General features: G+C 35.6%; 1 protein-coding gene across 3 annotated transcripts in view; it reads left to right on the top strand.

Annotated features, from left to right (window-relative positions):
• Positions 1-4,858, top strand: part of LOC126977245 (thyrotropin-releasing hormone receptor) — a 155,300-nt gene extending 150,442 nt beyond the window's left edge. For all 3 annotated transcript variants that reach the window (XM_050825977.1, XM_050825978.1, XM_050825980.1), the window contains one exon: positions 1,362-4,858. In XM_050825977.1, coding sequence (XP_050681934.1) covers positions 1,362-2,427 — 1,066 coding nt within the window. In that variant the 3' untranslated portion in view covers positions 2,428-4,858. The remainder of the gene's footprint in view (positions 1-1,361) is intronic.
• Positions 4,859-19,275: the final 14,417 nt, after the last annotated feature.

The raw sequence follows: 19,275 nt of genomic DNA, 5'->3' as shown, positions 1-19,275 counted from the left end.
AAATTTACATTTTAATTTTTCAAAGTAAACAATAGAAATAATGAAAAAATTATACAATGAGACCCAGGCTTTTCTCAATAGTAATAGACATTTCCTAGAGTATTGTGGCCATGATCCGCATTACTCATTGCCAAGAAATATCTCTTACATCGACCTAAAAACAATGATTTTGTATTACTGGTATCTAAACAATATGTTATGTTTTTAAAACTCGTTATAAAATTCTGTTTGCTTTGTTCAACTCTCAGGTTGTGGCTTCATCTACAATTAACATAAATAATAACATAAAGAATAGTAATTTTATTTTAGTTTAGATTTACAAGAGCGACATCTCAAGTCAATTTCCTAATATGCAAATATTGGTGTTGAGCAGGTTATCAACTGTAAAGTAGATCCTGTAGATGAAGCCACAACCTGAGAGTTGAACAAAGCAAACAGAATTTTATAACGAGGCGGTACTAGAACGGTTAGCTCAGCTGGTTAGAGCACCGGCACGGAACGCCGGAGGTCGTGGGTTCGAAATTCGAATCCCGCATCGTTCATAAAATTTTGTTTTTCAAATTTTATTACTGGTATCTATAATAGAATGTGGCAAGTCATTTAAGATTTTGGGCAATATATAGTTTCATTTTCCGTTACCATATGTGTTATTGGTTTTTGGCAACTCAAACCTATTATAGTTAGCCAATTTACGCAAATTGGCGTTACGCAGCCTACATTTTAATCCCTTCATGTTAAGATATTCTTACTTTAGGATTGTTAATCTTTAATCAGATATTTAATCAGAATTCCTTTGGTGTGTGTGATCATAACAGTCCCACTATTCGGTATTTGATCTACTGTTTAATAATCGTCTAATTACAGTCTTAGATTTAGTTTCCGATTCTATTTAATCTTTGGGATTTTCTCGAGCCAATATCCACCCTGAAAACAGCAAAAGCACCTGTTCATACAGACCTGGATTTGATATTGTGAATTGATCCATTCTGATCTTTCACGTCCGGCATCCGTATATCCACAGGGTTAAAACTTTGCACAGAAATACGTCTAGTCAAACCCTACAAACGCGTCAACCTCGATTCAGTTTTGATATTTCGAGTGTGTTTTTTTGTTATTATTTTATCTAAATTTGCGTGTGACAAGTAATCTTTTCGCACTCATACAACAGTTTCATTTACGAATAAATTCACGCGTAATTTTAAAATGAGCAAACGGCTCTTTTTCAACCCCAATAGCGAGCGCTAAGATACTACTTTACAATTATTCAGCTATCCGCCTTGTCGCTCTATATTTAGAAACACATAGATCTTCATAAGACTACAACTGTAAAAAAACTAATCAATAATCTCTTTCTTCCACAGTCCAATCCTGGGAGTAGCAACGTTCACCTACGAGAAGTACGAAGATGGCACCGAAGTCCCAGTATGCCTTACCCAAGCGGACACCTTCTGGGCAGCACTGTTCTTCATCCTCATTATAGCAATCTTCTTCATCATTCCACTTGGCATCCTTCTGGTACTATACAGCATCATCGCGAAGAATCTCATGGAAAATCCAATAATAATATCACAACATAATAAACATTCAAACAATGCAGGAAACGTCCTAAGATATAGAAAACAGGTCATCCTTATGCTTGGAACTGTCGTTTTATCTTTCTTCATCTGTCTACTGCCATTTAAGGCCCTCACACTTTGGATAATAGTTTTTCCACCGGAGACAATAATGTCATTAGGTATAGATGGGTATTATATACTTTTGTATTTTTGTAGGGTAATGCTGTACCTTAACTCAGCTATAAACCCAATTCTGTACAATCTTATGTCATCAAAGTTTAGAGACGGCTTTGTGAAACTTCTCAAGTTCAACAGATTGATGAGATGTGGACGAAATATTCGGGATAACATGCAGAGAAGAGATACTTTCAACACAACCACCTCAACTGGCTTCTGTAGTAGTCAAAATACAAGTGACTCTTTCTGGAGAAGATACAGTAACAGAACGTCGTCGCAGAAATACTTTTTTAGTAGAGAAAGTAAGAAATTCAAAGAGGTAAAAGAGGCGTTTGATAAGGCTCAAGAAAAAAAAATAGGTGAAATAGTAAGTGTTGAGAACACAAGACGTAATAGTATGAAAATTATAGCAGCTATGAATGAATTGAATGACAATTTAGATAATATTTTAAGCGCTGATGAGAATATACAGTATATTGATACTGGTATCGATGTCAAGGTACAAGTACATAAGGACAATACAGAAGATGAACCAAGCAATGAAATAGATTTAAATTTAGATGAAAAAATGAATAATGGATACTCCGTATGTTTAGATAGCGAAATAAGTGACAGAAACAAGTTTATTTGTGTGCCAGCTGAAGAGAAAACTATATTTGTATACGACTTTAAGAGTAATGAAAGTTTTGTGTGATTTAAGTTTATGTTTGGACGGATAAAAGTCAAAGGAAAGTAAAGTAGGCTAAAGTCAATTTCAGTTAATTTTTAGTTCCTTTAGAAGCGATTATTGAGTTAATACAACCACTGAAGCCAATGTTGATACTTTATAGAAGAATAATTATAAATTATAAGAAAAACAAGCTTATATCTTAGGGAATATAAGATAAATTAGTCTGTGGTCAACACAGCACTTGCAACATTATGAATTACGTTAGCCTTGTCAGCCTATAAGGTGCGAACGGGTCTTATGTTGAAGGTACCTTGTTGGTTCAACCTGAAACACCGCATAAGAAAACTTTCTTATTGCTTCATAGTATGATTGTACGTGGAAACGACTTCCTTGAAAACAACACTGTAGTGGAAGCTACACAAAATGGCTCGTCGAAAGCTAGAACAAAAATTTACTTAACTAATAAATGTGGTATTTTTTTAAACCCTTACTATTGGGATTAATTACAAATTCAATTTGTAACCAAAATTTACGAACGTTGCGGCACTCGAAACCGCGACCTCTCTGGTTCTGTTCGAGCGCCTTTGCACTCAGCCAACCGCTCTAGTGACGTATCGTTCATAAATCTTGGTATGTCTTGTTCAACTATCAGGTTGTGGCTCCAGCTACAGGATCTAATTTACAGTTGATAACCTGTTCAACCCTTACATTTACATATTAGGAAATTTACTTGAGATGTTGGTCTTTCTAATCTAAAAGATTTGTTATTTTTTTTAAAGTGATCTTACTTCTAATTACAGATTTATCCACAACCTGAGAGTTGAACAAGGCATACCAAGATTTATGAACAGTACGTTACTCGAACGTTTGGCTCAGTGCAACAGCACTCGGACGGAACCAGAGAGGTCGCGGGTTCGAGTCCCGCATCGTTCATAAATTTTGTTAACAAATTGAATTTGTACTTAACTAATCATCAATTGATGGATTGATGTATTTAGTCAGGTTAAGAGAACTGTCAGAGAGAGTTACTTATTAATGTGGAAGTTGTTGCAAAATGAAAATCTTTTTGTGCCGAACGGAGATATCGAGAATAATTGTATCGGATTCTAAATTCGAATATTTACTCAAACAAAACAAATCTTATAATTATACTAACAATACTATTATTACATTAAATTAAAACTATCATTACGAGGGAGCGTACCAAGAATACTGGCAGCATTCCCACGTTGGATAGCTAGGCTGATCCGTTGACCGAAATTGAGTCTAAATTGTGTTCCAAAGCGCATTTCCTTTCTCAATTGCGATATTCTTTTATGTGGATGTTCAACAGTTCAAAAATCGTAGAGTAATACTGCTTCTTGTATATTGCCGTATTTTGCATATCAATGTCAAAACAGCCAACCAATCAATGGCATTTATTAGAAAACCTTAGATTAAGGATTAGTCTCCGCTGCGTTCCAACTAGATACCATTACTAGTCTCGAACAATGTGTGACGTTGATAAATAGCAAAAAAAATTTAAACTAAAATGCCGGGTTGCGTTGTAAAACTTTGTAAAAATAATACTATAAGAAATAAGAAAGACACTGGAAGGATCACATATCATCAGTAAGTATTTTGTATTTTCTTAAATTCAATGTAAAATAACACGAAGCGTATGTTACAAAATTTAAAAGATCTTCCTTTTTTACCAGTGGGAGGATCCTTTGCACCGGATGCCTGATAGATTATGGGTACCACAACGGCACCTATTTCTGTCGTGAAGCACTAATGTGTAAGCATTACTGTGTTTTGGTCTGAAGGGTGCTGTAGCTAGTGGAATTACTGGACAAATGAGATTGACAACTTATGTCTCAAGGTGACGTGCGCAGTTGTAGTGCCGCTCAGAATTTTTGGGTTTTTCAATAATCCTGAGCGACACTGCATTGCACTGGGCAGGGCGTATCAATTACCAACAGCTGAACATCCTACTCGTCTCGTCCCTTATTTTCGTTAAAAAAAAAGATGCCATTGAGTGTCAAGATGCCACGCACACAAGTATCTAATAGTTGCCGTAATAAAAAAGCGATTGTTCTTAGGTAGTGCGGAATATAGTTAGAGCGCAGTTGAGACCAATCCTTAATCTAAGTGGAAAACTTTGTAATCAATGTTACATGTTATAAAGGTATTCAGTTAGTCAGCCTTGACACTACTTTGACAATATTTTGTTCTTCTATTATTCGATACAGCAAAGTACCAAGTAAATGCATTTAGATGTATAATTATGATATGTAGGGTTCTATAGATTCCGATTGTATGACTAAGAATATTTGACAATAGTGTTTAAAATATTGACTGTATATTTATATAAATGTTGATATAATATTGCAATTAAATGCAATTAAAAACTGTACCTATTCGATACTGCCATTAAGTGATGTATCTAAATAAATGATTAATTAGTTAAGTTTTCTATTTCAGTTTTATTTAAATTACAATTCCTACTTTTGGCTGTTTAAAGAGGTTTAAAAAATTGCCAACATCTTACCTGTGGGAGGCTCCTTTGCACAGAATGCCAGGTAGCTGAAGGGGGCCGTAGCTAGTGAAATTACTGGGAATGTCTCAAGATGGTGTTTTGAGTTTTACAGGATTCCTGAGCGGCACAATAAATACGCGCTAATTTTGGATTTCTAGTACTTTTCTGATAATTTTGCGTTCGCTTTTCGTGTTATACCACTACTCTTATCTATTCACCTATTGAACTATTCACCTAGTGAAATTACTGGGCAAATGAGACTTAACATCTTGTCTCAAGGTGACGAGCGCTTGTTGTTGAGTTGTAGTGCCGCTCAGAATTTTTGGGGGTTTCAAGAATCCTGAGCGACACTGCATTGTAATGAGCAGGGCGTATCAATTACCATCAGCTGAACGTCCTGCTCGTCTTGTCCCTTATTTTCATTAAAAAAAATCTATTAAGATTAGAAAAGATATGCATTAGCATATCTTTTCTAATTGGAAGAAAGCGATAGAAAAAAGATAATAAAAAGTATCTATACTAATCACTTCATCCATTTAAATAAGATAAATTAAATGAAAGTATTAACGAAATAAAACAGTAAATAAAATCTATTAAATATTTATAATTAGGTGTTCAGCTAACTAAGATCATGAAGAATTTTAATAGTAGCTAAGTAATAATTTAATACTACTATTTATTAATAGATAGATATTGTGATTTACCAACCGAAGCATATTTACTTTCAGCTGTACTAGAATGGCGCTGGTTTTCAGTAGCACCCCAACAATTGACGACCAAATAGCCGAATGCTTAGTGACCCTGAGACTACTAAGCTAGACATCCCGGGTTCGAATCCCGGTCGGTGCAATCATTTATATGATAAATATTGATGTTTGTTTCCGAGTCATGGATGTTTATATGTATTTATGTATGTTTATGTAAGTATATTGTAATAAATATATCGTTGTCTTGTACCCATAGTATAGGCTATGCCTAGTTTGGGGTAAGATAATTTGTGTAAGAGTGTGTTAATACTATGTTATTATTAATTACTCGTGGAGTAGCCTCCACTACTCACTTGTCGTTTACCTCGACTTTGACAGTCTACATTTTTAACCGAATTCATAAAAGGAGGAGGCTCTCAATTCGTCGGTATATTTTTAATGTTTGTTACCTCAGAACTTTCGACTGGGTGGATCGATTTTGATAATTCTTTTTTTATTTGAAAACTGGTGCTTCCCGTGTTTGCAAATTGGTACAAATCTGACAATAGCATCCATGAGAAAACCATAAAAGTCTTGAATGTGCTATAAGTATGTGCGTGACAAATTTACGAATAACTCAATATCGCGCCAACCGATTTCGATGATTATTTTTTTATTGGAAAGGATATACTTCAAAGATAGTTTAGTGTTCTATGTACTTACATTATAATTCTAGTTACGATTATTGTTATTTTTAGCACAGGTAGGTTTGTAACTACATACATAGTTATAAGTGAGATGTGCTTGAGTCGCACGCGCGACGTGAGGAGGCGAGAGGAGAGAGCGGGGCCGCGGCGGGAGGACGCCGATTGAAAAAATAACAATGATTGTTCATTATCAGTACATTTATGAAAATTTACTTACGTTCACAAAAATCGTCGCCTCTTTGCTCTTAATAATGATTTTCATTATTATAACACTAGAAATAAGGGACTGCTTTTAACTAATTCTAGTAGGCTTCATAAGATACATACCAGCTTTAAGGCTCCCCCAAGCCGACTAGTCATCGTGAGGAAAAATGACCACGACCCTCTAAAGGTTAAAAATAACGTCAACGTCAATACTCACACTAAAAAGAAAACGAATGATATTCAAATAGCAACCATCAACTGTCGATCTCTTAGAACACCCGAAAAACTTGAATTAGCTATACAAGAAATAAAATGGGATATTATAGGAATCAGCGAAATGAGAAGATTTGGAGAACATATAGAAGATCATGGAAAGTATATATTATATCATAAAGGAGAGACGCCGGGTATGTATGGAATAGGATTCATGATTAAAAGACATCTTATAAACAAAATAGAAGAACTAAGGGGAATAACTGAACGTATCGAAATTCTTAACATTAAACTTAATATAGAAAAAGAAGAAGATTGGTCCATTATCCAGGCGTATTCACCAACGGAATTTAGCAAAAAGGAAGACATAACAAAAATCAAGAAATTTTACGAAGACCTCCAAAATACAATTGAAACGGCATATAAAAACGTCATAATAATGGGAGATTTTAATGGCCAAATCGGTACACAAAATATCGGAGAAGAACTTAGGAAGCCACGGGTTTGAAACTAGAAGCAAAAATGGAACAAGGTTGGTAAATTTTTCAGTACAAAACAGACTAAGTATCCTAAATAGCTTTTGTAAAAAGAAATTAAGAAATAAATGGACATGGATCTCACTGAACGGCCTTTATAAGAACAAAATCGACTTTATTATGACTAACAATAGAAAAATATTCAAAGATGTGTCGGTCATACATAACTTAAATTTTAACACAGAGCATAGAATGATTTGAGCTACACTGACAGGGATACGCCCTGAGAAAACAAGACGATTAATAAGAATCATAATAAATACGATGTTATTCAATACAAAGGCGAACCAGAAGCCCTAATTAATAATTTACAAATATCAATAGACAGTAAAGAAGGCGTATCAATACAAAAAAATACAACAAACTATTAAACCAACTAAACACGATACCTAGAAAAGTAAACACAAATAGCAAGAAGAAAACTAAACTTTAGTTTAGTGTCTTTAGACAACCGCCGAAAAATAGCGGAAATAAAAAAAGCATAAGCAAAGAACTAAGAAAAACGAAACAATTTAATGCTATGAAGAATTATATAGAAAAAGCAATAAGTAAAGTAAATAAAAGCTGCTACAGAATTTTACCGAAATTTATATGAAAGTCAAAAGTTGGGACAAGTGATAAGAGAATATGATGCATCTACCGATGAAGAGGAAATACCTGAAATACTAAACGAAGAAACCATATAAGCAATTAGTACACAAAAGAATGATAAAGCTCCAGGATCAGACCTCATTACAAATGAAATACTGAAAATTACATCACCAGTTATTGGTCCGATGCTTACAAATATATTTAACAAAATTATTAAAACAGAAAATATTACAGAGGATTGGACTAAATCTACAATTATATTACTACACAAAAAAGGTGACAAAGGAGATATAGTAAATTACAGGCTCATAAGCTTAATGTCTAATATTTATAAGGTATTTTCTAAAATATCTATTGAGGATTACAAATATTCTTGAAGAGAATCAGCCCAAAGAACAAGCTAGATTCCGTCGAAAGTTTTCAACCATAGATCATATGCACACCCTTAGATAAATATTACAAAAATATAAAGAATACAATAAAAGCTACTACCTAGGGATTATTGTCGTTTTCAATAAATCATTCGACACACTAAAACACGGATATATCTGGGATGTACTAAAAATACAGGGTGTACAAACAAAATACATACGATTAATTCGTAGTGTATACACCAAGAGTACTGCACAAGTCAAGTTAGAAGCTATAGGCGAAGATTTCCCTATCATGAGAGGTACGTCAAGGAGACCCTATCTCACCCAAATTATTTTCTGCCGTTTTGGAAATAATATTTAGGAACCTAGACTGGACAAATAAGGGGCTAAACATAAACGGTGAAAACTTGAGCCACCTACGCTTTGCAGACGACTTAATAATATTCTCGGAAAATTCAAGATCACTAGAAATGATGCTGCAACAACAAGCAGATTTAAGTGACAAAGCTGGACTATCGATGAATTTAAATAAAACAAAAATCATGACAAACTCATCACAAACAGACACGATAAAAGTAAATAATGAGCAAATAGAGTATGTACAGGAATATGTATACTTAGGACAGCTAATATCTACTGAAGGCTGCATGGAAAAAGAGATTGAAAGAAGAGTAACCAATACTTGGAAAAGATATTGGTCATTTAGTGAAGTAATGAAGAACATAGATATGCCTATGAAAGAAAAGAGGAAGGTATATAATATAGCATTCTACCATGTTTACTATACGGGTGTCAAACTTGGGCACTGACAGAACATCTAGCAAATAAAATTAAAGTTTGTCAAAACAGCATAGAAAGAAGTACAATAGGTGTCAAAAGAAAAGACCGAGAAAAATTAATAGACATCAAAAGTAAAACCAAGTTTAAGAATGCATACACAACATACAAACAGCTGAAGTGGAGGTGGACAGGGCATATGATGAGAGAAAAGCAAGAAAAATTGACAAAACTTACCACAGAATGGTACCCTTTAGAGGGAAAGAGACATAGAGGAAGACAGGCTAAGAGATGGGAGGGAGACGTTAAGAAAATAGCGGGTTCAACATAGACTCACACTGCAAAAATGAGATAAGACTGGAGAGGCCTTTGTTGTAAGACAAGTTGTAACCGAACTACCGTTTGCCGATAATCAATAGATATTAAAATTGTTAGTATATTAGTTAAACTCTAGTTAATAGTCAAAATGTGTTTTTTAAATAGTAGTCATAAGTTAATTAATTTTAGGCACACTAAACTACTCTGTGTAAAACTTGTCAACAACAATAAAGGCTTTTTATTTTTTTATTTTATTTTATTTATTTTATACACTTTTATAATAAAGTCCCAGCCTCTGCTAGGGCACATTATCATCACACACAGCTGAATATCTAAGTGATCGACACAGCCTGGGATCAGATTATGATTATTTTATAGCAATAGCAATGACAGTACAATTTCATCATCTATTCTTTTTTTGATATATAAATATCAAATCAAATGCTGGGATAGTTTCTCGCACCGCGTCTTCTCTCTCAGAGCGCCATTTGTTTCTGTAGTAGTATCTAGTATATTCAAAATGAAATCAAAAAGAATTCTAAAGGAATCAATTTTGAGAAAATCAATCCTTTTTGTGCCTTTTACGCTTAGCCATACAGCATACAGATCCTACCCTAAAAATTGCTGAGATAGCGGCGAATATCCTCCGTACCAAACAAAGTAACAATGCCTGAGGCATAGATTTTATTTTATTTCAATTCAATTTTTTATCCGGGGTTATGTTAACTATGCTGTGTCGTTCGGTTCTTTTGCATCTCCGTCAAGAAAAAAAGACCAGCTGCGCTGCCTCAAGGTCGTGTTAACAGTCGAAGTTTAAATAACATCGAGAACTACCAGTAACATTTGATAAATTCCTAGTTTTCATGATAGCCATAGACAAATGAAAGACTAAAAATCTCCGCTTGCCTAATACAATAACATTTAAAAAACAAACCGTAAAAACACTAGCTAGCTATTCAAATTCAAATATTTTTATTCAAAACTAGCTGACTCAGCAAACGTTGTATTGCCAATTAAGGTAAAAAAACAATTTTGGGGTATAAAAAATAGATGACGACCGATTCTCAGACCTACTAAATATATCGTACATAAAATTTATCGTACTACAATTATTATTGTATTCTATTGCCATCTTGTAACGCTTTTGCGGATCTGTGGATGGAACAGAATAATATGTATAAAAATCGCGATATAAAAATAGGCGTTCATCGTAGACAGTTGAAAATTTGAAGTTGTATGTATTTTTCAATGCTAAAACATGAAATGAAAAAAAAATATATTTAGGTTACTTAATACCCTTATCATTTACGGATATGAAAAAGATAAGATAGAAGGATGCACTCTTTGCCTAAGGTATCGATCGACAAAGAGAATGGAACAACATATTGGTTGTCAAATGACAAATATTATGGTTGCGTTTAGAAATTTAATTTATGACAAAACTTAAGATTTATCAATCAACATAAAAATAATCTGATAGATAGTTAGAAACTGTAGTTAATCTACCAACTGTAGTTAATCTACCAACTGTAGTTAGCTAAAATTAAGTTTATTTTTCCCCTCCTGAGAATGTTAGAAAGATATAACGATTCTGATTAGTTATTCAATTTAAACTATTCTTTCAATTCGATTTCTGCACGACAGAAACACATGAAAGGAAAAACAAAAATTTTGTTTTTTTTTCCCGAGAATTTTCATATTTATTCACCTTTTAAGCCTTCTCAGGACTTCCACAAATAATCCAAGACCAAAATTAGCAAAATTGGTCCAGCCGTTCTCGAGTTTTAGCGAGACTAACGAACAGCATCATGTGACATCATTTATTGAAAGTCAAACAGTACCACCCATTCCAAAAAGTATGCCTCAGACCTGAGAAGAACGGGCGCAACAATTTAGGGGCTTCTTTTTTTTCTCATTGACTTCCCAGTTTCCCAGGGCTCCATTCCTAATGTGTGGTTTCATTAAGAAAGTAATTTATGTTATAGTTACCTTTACCACACAAACGTTTTTTTAACAATTCTTTTGAATTTCGTAATACTTTTGTTTTGAACATTATCTGGGATCTTGTTCTAAAAGCATATACATCGCCCCACAAAATACTTACTAACTCGACTTAAGTCGGTTAACCGAGTAGTAGGCATTATAAGTTTGTGTCTGGTAGGTGTTAACATTATAGTTAATATGACAGTTTCTAGCAAATTCCCTTATGTGCCCTATGTACATACATAACATTACCAAGAATATATTGACGAGCAACAGTCAAGATTTTAATTTCTTTAAATTCTTACAAAACTCAAATTGAAAATATGTTGACATTTTCTTTCGAATGTTTATTAATTCATTACGATCTAATATTACGTGCTGCGATAATATTGGCCATAATTGTAGTAGGGGTTGGTAATTTAAACGCACTCAAAATTGAAATATCTGTATTTTACAGTTTCCACATATAATAATAATTATATATGCAATACATTTTAGGCAGCGTTACTTTAATAAGTAATGTTCCTTTGAATTTTTTTTTTGCGCCCAAACAAAGGGAAAGGGCTACCCTCCGGGATAACGACGGGAGGGAGGTGGTGAATGCTCATGCATACCAACGCAGCCTAAGTCTGCGTTGGTTATGTGGGACTCACGTGAAAACCTAGATGCCTACCCACTAAACACCACCTGCAGTTGGCTTTGGGCAGGTGCCCTCTAAGCCTTCATCGATGGCGACCTTCTCTTGGGGAGAGAGGCGCATGCGGCACTCTCTATGGAGTATCCACTGAGATGTTCCCTCGAACTTCGCGCTCTGGGTTATATAGGGCACGACCGTCCACCGTGACAATGCTACCAACTGTTAGTTGGCACTGCTGTAGTGTCAACTAACTTACACGAATCATGTTAACTAAAGATCTGAATATTATATGCTTTTATAGTTATTTTTACTGATTGTGGTAATTATATAAAATAACATTACTAACACAGTAAGTAGTTAAATAAATGCAATTATTAATTGTGACATCTTATGGCAGTTCATGACGTTGGTAGTGCTTGTTAACACATCAAGCTGACATATTTATATAATATCTTAATATATATAAATTACGTGACACGTTGTTTGTCCGCGATGGACTCCTAAACTAATGAACGGATTTTAATGGGGATTACTTCATGGAGTGCAGTTTGGTCCAACTTGAGAGATAGGATAGTTTTTATTTCGATTTGGGACCCATAATTATTTTTATTTTCAATATTTGTTTTTTTTTTTAAACTTCTTTTAATATTTCAAATTATTTACATACGACTTAATAATTAATTGGATATTGTTGGACATATTTGTTTTGCATGGACAAATTTTCTAATAGAGAATTTAGTGACGCACGGTTTGACAGTTCCGCTGTGAAACAATTTTATTATAACAACGGGGAGCATTTTTTATGAAATAATTCTTGATGTTTTGAAATATTATTGGCAAATTCCTATAAAACAGTATTTTTTCATTATCTACAGAACAACGTATGTCGGGTCAGCTAGTATTTATATATAAATATATCTTTTAAAGTGGATTGTGTTATATTTTATAATAACCTCCGAAATGATATTAAAATATTACCTATTAAAAAGTTTAAATATACTGTAAAAATAAATTAACATCTAAGGCCTATTATAATGTGAAAGAATATTTGAATGATAAAGATAGTTGGAATTATTGTTCTAAATTTTGTTAATGAATATTGTTATACTCATTTGAATGCTATTGTAACTTTTGTACTTCATCCTGACTTGCACTAAATAACTTATAAAGTTATACAGTGATTTTTTTGACTTTGTCTTTGACTTGACTGCTTTGACTATTAAGTATAATCTTATAAAGCCACAAGGTACTAATATTCATTATTAAACATTATCTTTACTGTTAAATTGCGATGTAAACCCTAGATAGCCATCTTATAGATATTGAAAGTAAGACCTTGTACCCATAAACATTTCGTGTTTAAGAGCATTGCATGTGGTTTTATCACCCAGCTAAGATTAGCATTAGAATTGTATCTCTTAAAGAGTTCGTGTTTATGTAACATTCTAAATTGAATTCTTGCTTACTTTCTTAAAGAGTTTATTTAATATTTCAAAAGTAGAAGGACGGATAAAATAATGGTGGTTGAAATAACTTATTTTTTTATCTACCAGTACCATGGAACTTCTGAAAAATCTTATTGAAATATTTAGATGTCATCTACTGAAACAGTGTAAAAGCTAAATCAAATCGAATCAAATCAAAATCAATTTATTCATGTAGCTCAAGGAAATGACACTTATGAATATCAAAAGATTTCTTTTACATTTACCACCACTTCGTAAAAGGTTGAGTTTTAATGAGTAGAAGCGGAAAGAAACTCATAGCCACTATTTTAAATCAACATTTACACATTCATCGTTTTGCAAATAATTTCATTAATACGAGGGCGGCACTGAATATTTCGGTAATCAAGGTAGTGGCACAACATTACTATTTAAAAATGTATTTATTGCTTTTCGAAGTATTCTCCGCGAAATTTGACACATTTTTCCATATGATGGATGGTGGGGTCTCCAAAATGGCCGTTTTGTAGGCGTCCACAGCTTCTTCAGGTGATGAAAATCTCTGACCACGCAATTTCTTCTTTATTTTAGAGAAAGTATAGAAATCATTAGGGCTTAGGTAGGGGCTGTACGGAGGATGGTCTAATAATTCTATGTTTTCTTTTTTTTTGCAACACTCCGTGAACGAACAATTTTTGTTGGCTTTAACTCATTTTTGAACACCCAAACTCGTGACTGGTTTTTTATTTCGGGTTCGTATGTATATATCCAGGATTCGTCACCTGATACGATGTTATATACAGCATTTGAGGATCCTGCGTGGAATCTTTCGAGAGTTCTGACGCACCAAGTAACGCGAGCCGCTTTTTGCTCTTCACAGATCAAATGCGGTATCCATCGGAAAACAACTTTTTACACCTAATTATTCATGCAAGATTATTTGTATTTGACTCATGCCAATGTATAAAGTTGCCTGAATTTCGCGGTATGTCACATGTCAATCTTCCTCAATCAGCTTACGCACAGCATCGACGTTTTCTTTGGTGACTGCAGTTTTTGGACGACCTTGACGGGGATCATCACTAAGCTTGACACGTCCTCGTTGAAATTCAGCAAACCAGCGATAAATTGTGGTTTTGGATGGGGCTTCATCACCAAATGCAGAAATCATCCGGTCAACACACTGTTTTTGTGTTAAACCACTTCGAAAGTCATAATAATTCATTCGATTTTTAAAATCAAGGAGTTTTCAATTAAAAAGATTTTAATATGACAGGAACAGTGGAAATATTCCATTCCCGATACTTTTAGTGCAGCCCTCGTACTCATTAATACTCAAACGTCAAATAGTCAATGCCACTTGAGTATGTAGATGTAAATTATTACAAAACAAAAGAAAATAAAGGTATTTGAAATAAATTAAGCAATTTTGCGACCATTTTATTATCTACGTAGTATCTGGTAGATGTCTATTATAGTCAATGGATATCAAAATTAATTGCTCAAGGTTTTATAAGTTTTAAGTTTTTATCAAGATAGAGAATACAAAATTTGTGGACCGAAACTTTGATACAGGTTGTTAATGCTCTTCTCCGGTGAAATACCCTGCAATAAGGTATTATTGCGAGATTTTCCGAGATCCGGGAAACTCTGCGAGATTGGAGGAGGTTTTCAGTGGGTATAAGTCGCTTTACCCTCGAAGAACAGAGGCTCCCTAAGCTATGTACAGCGCAAATATTATTACGTCCTAGTTAACTAAAAAAAGTTGTTGATGCCTCAGGAGGATTTTAGGATAAAGTTGATTAGAACAAAGCAGCAGCATATTGTAGCATAAGGAATTCTACAACCTAGTAAGTCATATTGTTATTGGAATAAGTTGGGTACAAGACTGTTCCCTAACTGTAGTTCTGGTAACGACGGACAACCTAGCCATTCCATTATGTAGCCTCATGAGATCCGCTTTTAAAATTCTTGAAGAATGGTGCGCGCAACATCGACTTACAGCTAATCAGTCAATGACGGAACTAATACTCTTCACAAACCTTGGTAACCTTACATTACGAAAGCTGTTCAACACCAAACTAAGCCTTACCAAAGAAGTTAAATACCTGGGGGTTATACTGGACAGTAATTTGGAATAAACACCTTGAACACAAGCTAGAAAAAGCGTGCATCATGTTTTAGCAGTGCAGAAGACTCATGGGTAAAACCTGGGGTCTTGCTCCATAAGCAGAGGGCTCTATACAGCAGTCATCAGACCAATTATCCTCCTACGAAGCAATATCTTGGTGGCCCAGGACAGAGCTTGTGTTCAAGCCAAGCTGCAGCGTTTCCAGCGGCTGGCTTGCACAGCCATGACAGGATGTATACGCACTTTGACTACATCTGCCCTTGAAATCATTCTAGGGCTAACACCACTCGACAAGAAGTGACAATGGCGACTCTACGTCTAAAGCTGTTGGGTATATGGAAGAATGAAGACTGCCTTACAGATAATCTCTGGAATAGGGTAACAAAGGATTATCCACTCTGTGAGGCACAATGCGATAAGATACCTAAAATACATGTTTTTCATAAGAATTATCACATACATGTGGGGAGGATGCTGACCAGTCAGGTGTAAATGAATTAAATTTTAATTTTTTTCACACACGGCTCCAAAATGGCTGCTGGAACTGTTGCCGGCATCTACTCACAGTAACTGTACATACACACTTCCATACCCTTGGGCATACACAGCTCCATATTCAATTGTGAGTGTGTAGCCATCAAGGAAGCTGCCAACACAGTATTAAGAAGAAAAGTACATGGCCACAGAATCTGAATTCTCTCTGACAGTATGGCGGTACTAGAAGCGCTGAAGGGCTAATATACGAGTGTCACCAAATCCTGGAACAAGTTGCCTCTTATAACCGGGTAACTCTGCAATGGATTAAGGGACATAGCGGTTCGTTGGGTAATGATGCAGTGGATGAGCTTGCAGGGCGGGCATCGGCAACCCAAGTGACTGGTCCATTCCTACTTCTGCCACTGCCCTTCATCCAATTGTGCTCATGGATCTCGCTCTCTCACCAACAACCTACACAACACCCGATGGATAAATGTCTCAAGCTGTAGACAGTCGAAAGAAGCGATGCCTGCACTGTCGCCCAAACTGACACAACAAAAACCTTAACTAATACGAGGTCACTTCTGGATGGAGCTGGGCAGGTTTGAGTTAATAGCCAATACTGAACGCAAAATGGACCCATTCTTGTACCATACCATACCATACCATGTAGTACTGGTAAATATCGATATAAGAAAGCGTGTCTCTCGTGGTATTCAGTTTAGAAATGATATCAAACGTATCATAACATCAGACCTCACACGTATGGGTTTGATGAAAAAATATTTTTTAAGTTTCAGTTCTAAGTATGGGGAACCACCAAATTTTTTGTGATGTGTGAAAATTTTAAATCGGTTAAAAGAATACAATATCTAATTACCAAGTTTCAACAGTATAGTTCTTATAGTTTCGGAAAAAAGTGGTTGTGACATACAGACAGACAGGAATCTATAAGGGTTCCGTTTTTTACCTTTTAGCTAAGGAACTCTAAAACTTAGAAAGCTGCTATGTAAGAAAACATCAGCCCTTTGAAGAAACTAGAAAGTATGTCAAGACCGAACCAAATGAATAAACAGAATTTCTGCCTATTCCTTTGGGACACACGCGAAATTGGTAAGGCCATTGACTCTTACCCCCGAGCCCCATGTTCGTTTCTCGACCGTCACGTACCAAAGTGTTGTCAGTATTCAAACTCATATTTAAGTTTGATCTACGCTTTATAAGGTCGGCAACTCTCTTGTGATTCCTCTGTTGTTACCCGTTATGATGTTAGGTTAGGTTAGGTTGGGTTGGGTTGGGTAAGGGAAGAGACGAGCAGGACCTTCAACTGATGGTTATTGTTACGCCATGTCCATTACTATGCAGTGTCGCTCAGGATTTTTGAGAACCCAATGATTCTGAGCCGCACTACAGTTTCGCTCGTCACCTTGAGACGATAGATGTTAATTTGCCCAGTAATTTCACTAGCTATCGCGCCCTTCAGACCGTAACACAGTAATGTTGACACATTACTGCTTCACGTCAGAAATTGGCGCCATTGTGGTACCCATAACCTAGCCGGCATCCTGTGCAAAAGCGCTGCCCACTGATAAAAATCTTTCACTCACGTGCACTCTTCGCGAATTTCAGAAAAATGGTACTTTTTGCAGATGTTATACGTCATCGAAACAAGCATTTTGTAAAATATGTGAAGCGGTGGCGTAAATGTCGTATAAATCGGATATAAATGTGCTAATTTTCCGAGTGCTTTTACTAAAATTATGCGTCGTCACACACCAGCGAGTATATTTTTCGCCATTAATATACATTACCGAAGCCTGTATTCTATGGAGTTCTATTTGTGTTATATCCAAATATTAATTATTAGTGTTGTTTATTCATCTTTGTTATAGTATATTCAACTTTTATCACGAGAGTGGGTCAGGGATTGGAAAGTAATACACAACTTAAAGGAACAAGCCTTTATTTGTGTTCACTTCCACGAACTTGCACTTCGCCAGTCTGCCGCTGTTCCTCTTCAGATGGCGGTACCTTCAGCAGATCACACCGCTCTGAACACTATTCTATCTTCTTCTCACTGGATCACTTTCCACTTTTCATACTTTTTACTACTACTTCTTCTCTTCTTTCATTTCCTTTTCACTTTCCAGTCTGAAATAGAACTGCCGTAGGCCACGCTTAATACAGCGTAAATATCCCCGGGTCTGTTCTATTTTCAAAATGATTCTCTTCCATCTTTAAATTTAAATTGTACTAGAAATTTTAGTAAACACTTTTCCGCTGAGCAACGAGTATTGCTGACGGAGCTTTTGTTGCTACGCGACATTATCTTATACATTTATCCAAACAAAACAATATTTACAATACTATGATTATATTATTACGGGGAAGTGTACTAAGAATACTGGAAGCATTCCCGCGTTGGATAGCTGATCCGTTGACTGAAACAGCTGCCAGCTCTTGGGCTTCCAGTAGCCCTATTAAGACACGTAGAAACACATAGGCGGTTTTCCTGTCGGGCGGATTTCTATGCGGCGGTAGTCCACGTGCGTTAGCTCGGAACGCTCCTGGCCACGCAAGACAATGTCCCAGGTGCAACCAATCCGCGACCCGCAGGCCTGATAGGAAACACATGTATAAAATAAAAGGATAGGAAATTCCGCGTGACACGAAAACCACCCTTAAGATACATTCTCCGCGCCTCTGGACCACGGGCCCAATGTCTTGGCATCACAAGGCACAAAGATGATGAGAAGATCCCTGAGACTGATATATTTGTGACGTTTGCTGTCTTTGGCAGTCGAAGCAGCAGCCTCAGCTGACGTAACTTATATCTGCTATGTGTATAATATTGTAATTAACATGTACCTACAAAGATTTCGAGGAGTTATAGAGGTTGGATGAAAGTAGGTTCTAAGTATGGGGATCCCCCAAAATTTTGTGTATTTTTTTATATTTATGTGTTAAAATGTAAATTCGGTTAACAGAATACATCTACTTGCCAAGTTTCAACAGTATAGCTCTTATAGTTTCGGAAAAAAGTGGCTGTAACATACGGACGGGCAGACAGACAGATATGACGAATCCATAAGGGTTCCGTTTTTCGCCATCTGGCTACGGGACATCAACCCGTTACATAGATTATAACTAAAGATGCATTCTCCACGCAACTGGACCACGGGCTCAATTTCTTGGTATCAAAAGGCACAAAGATGATGAGAAGATCACTGAGACCGATATATTTGTGACGTTTGCTGTCTTCTGCAGTCGAGGCA

This window comes from Leptidea sinapis, chromosome 44 (assembly GCF_905404315.1).
Source record: "Leptidea sinapis chromosome 44, ilLepSina1.1, whole genome shotgun sequence".
NCBI lineage: Eukaryota > Metazoa > Arthropoda > Insecta > Lepidoptera > Pieridae > Leptidea > Leptidea sinapis.
The sequence above is the reverse complement of the archived record's forward strand: the minus strand, read 5'-3'. Positions and strand labels throughout refer to the sequence as shown.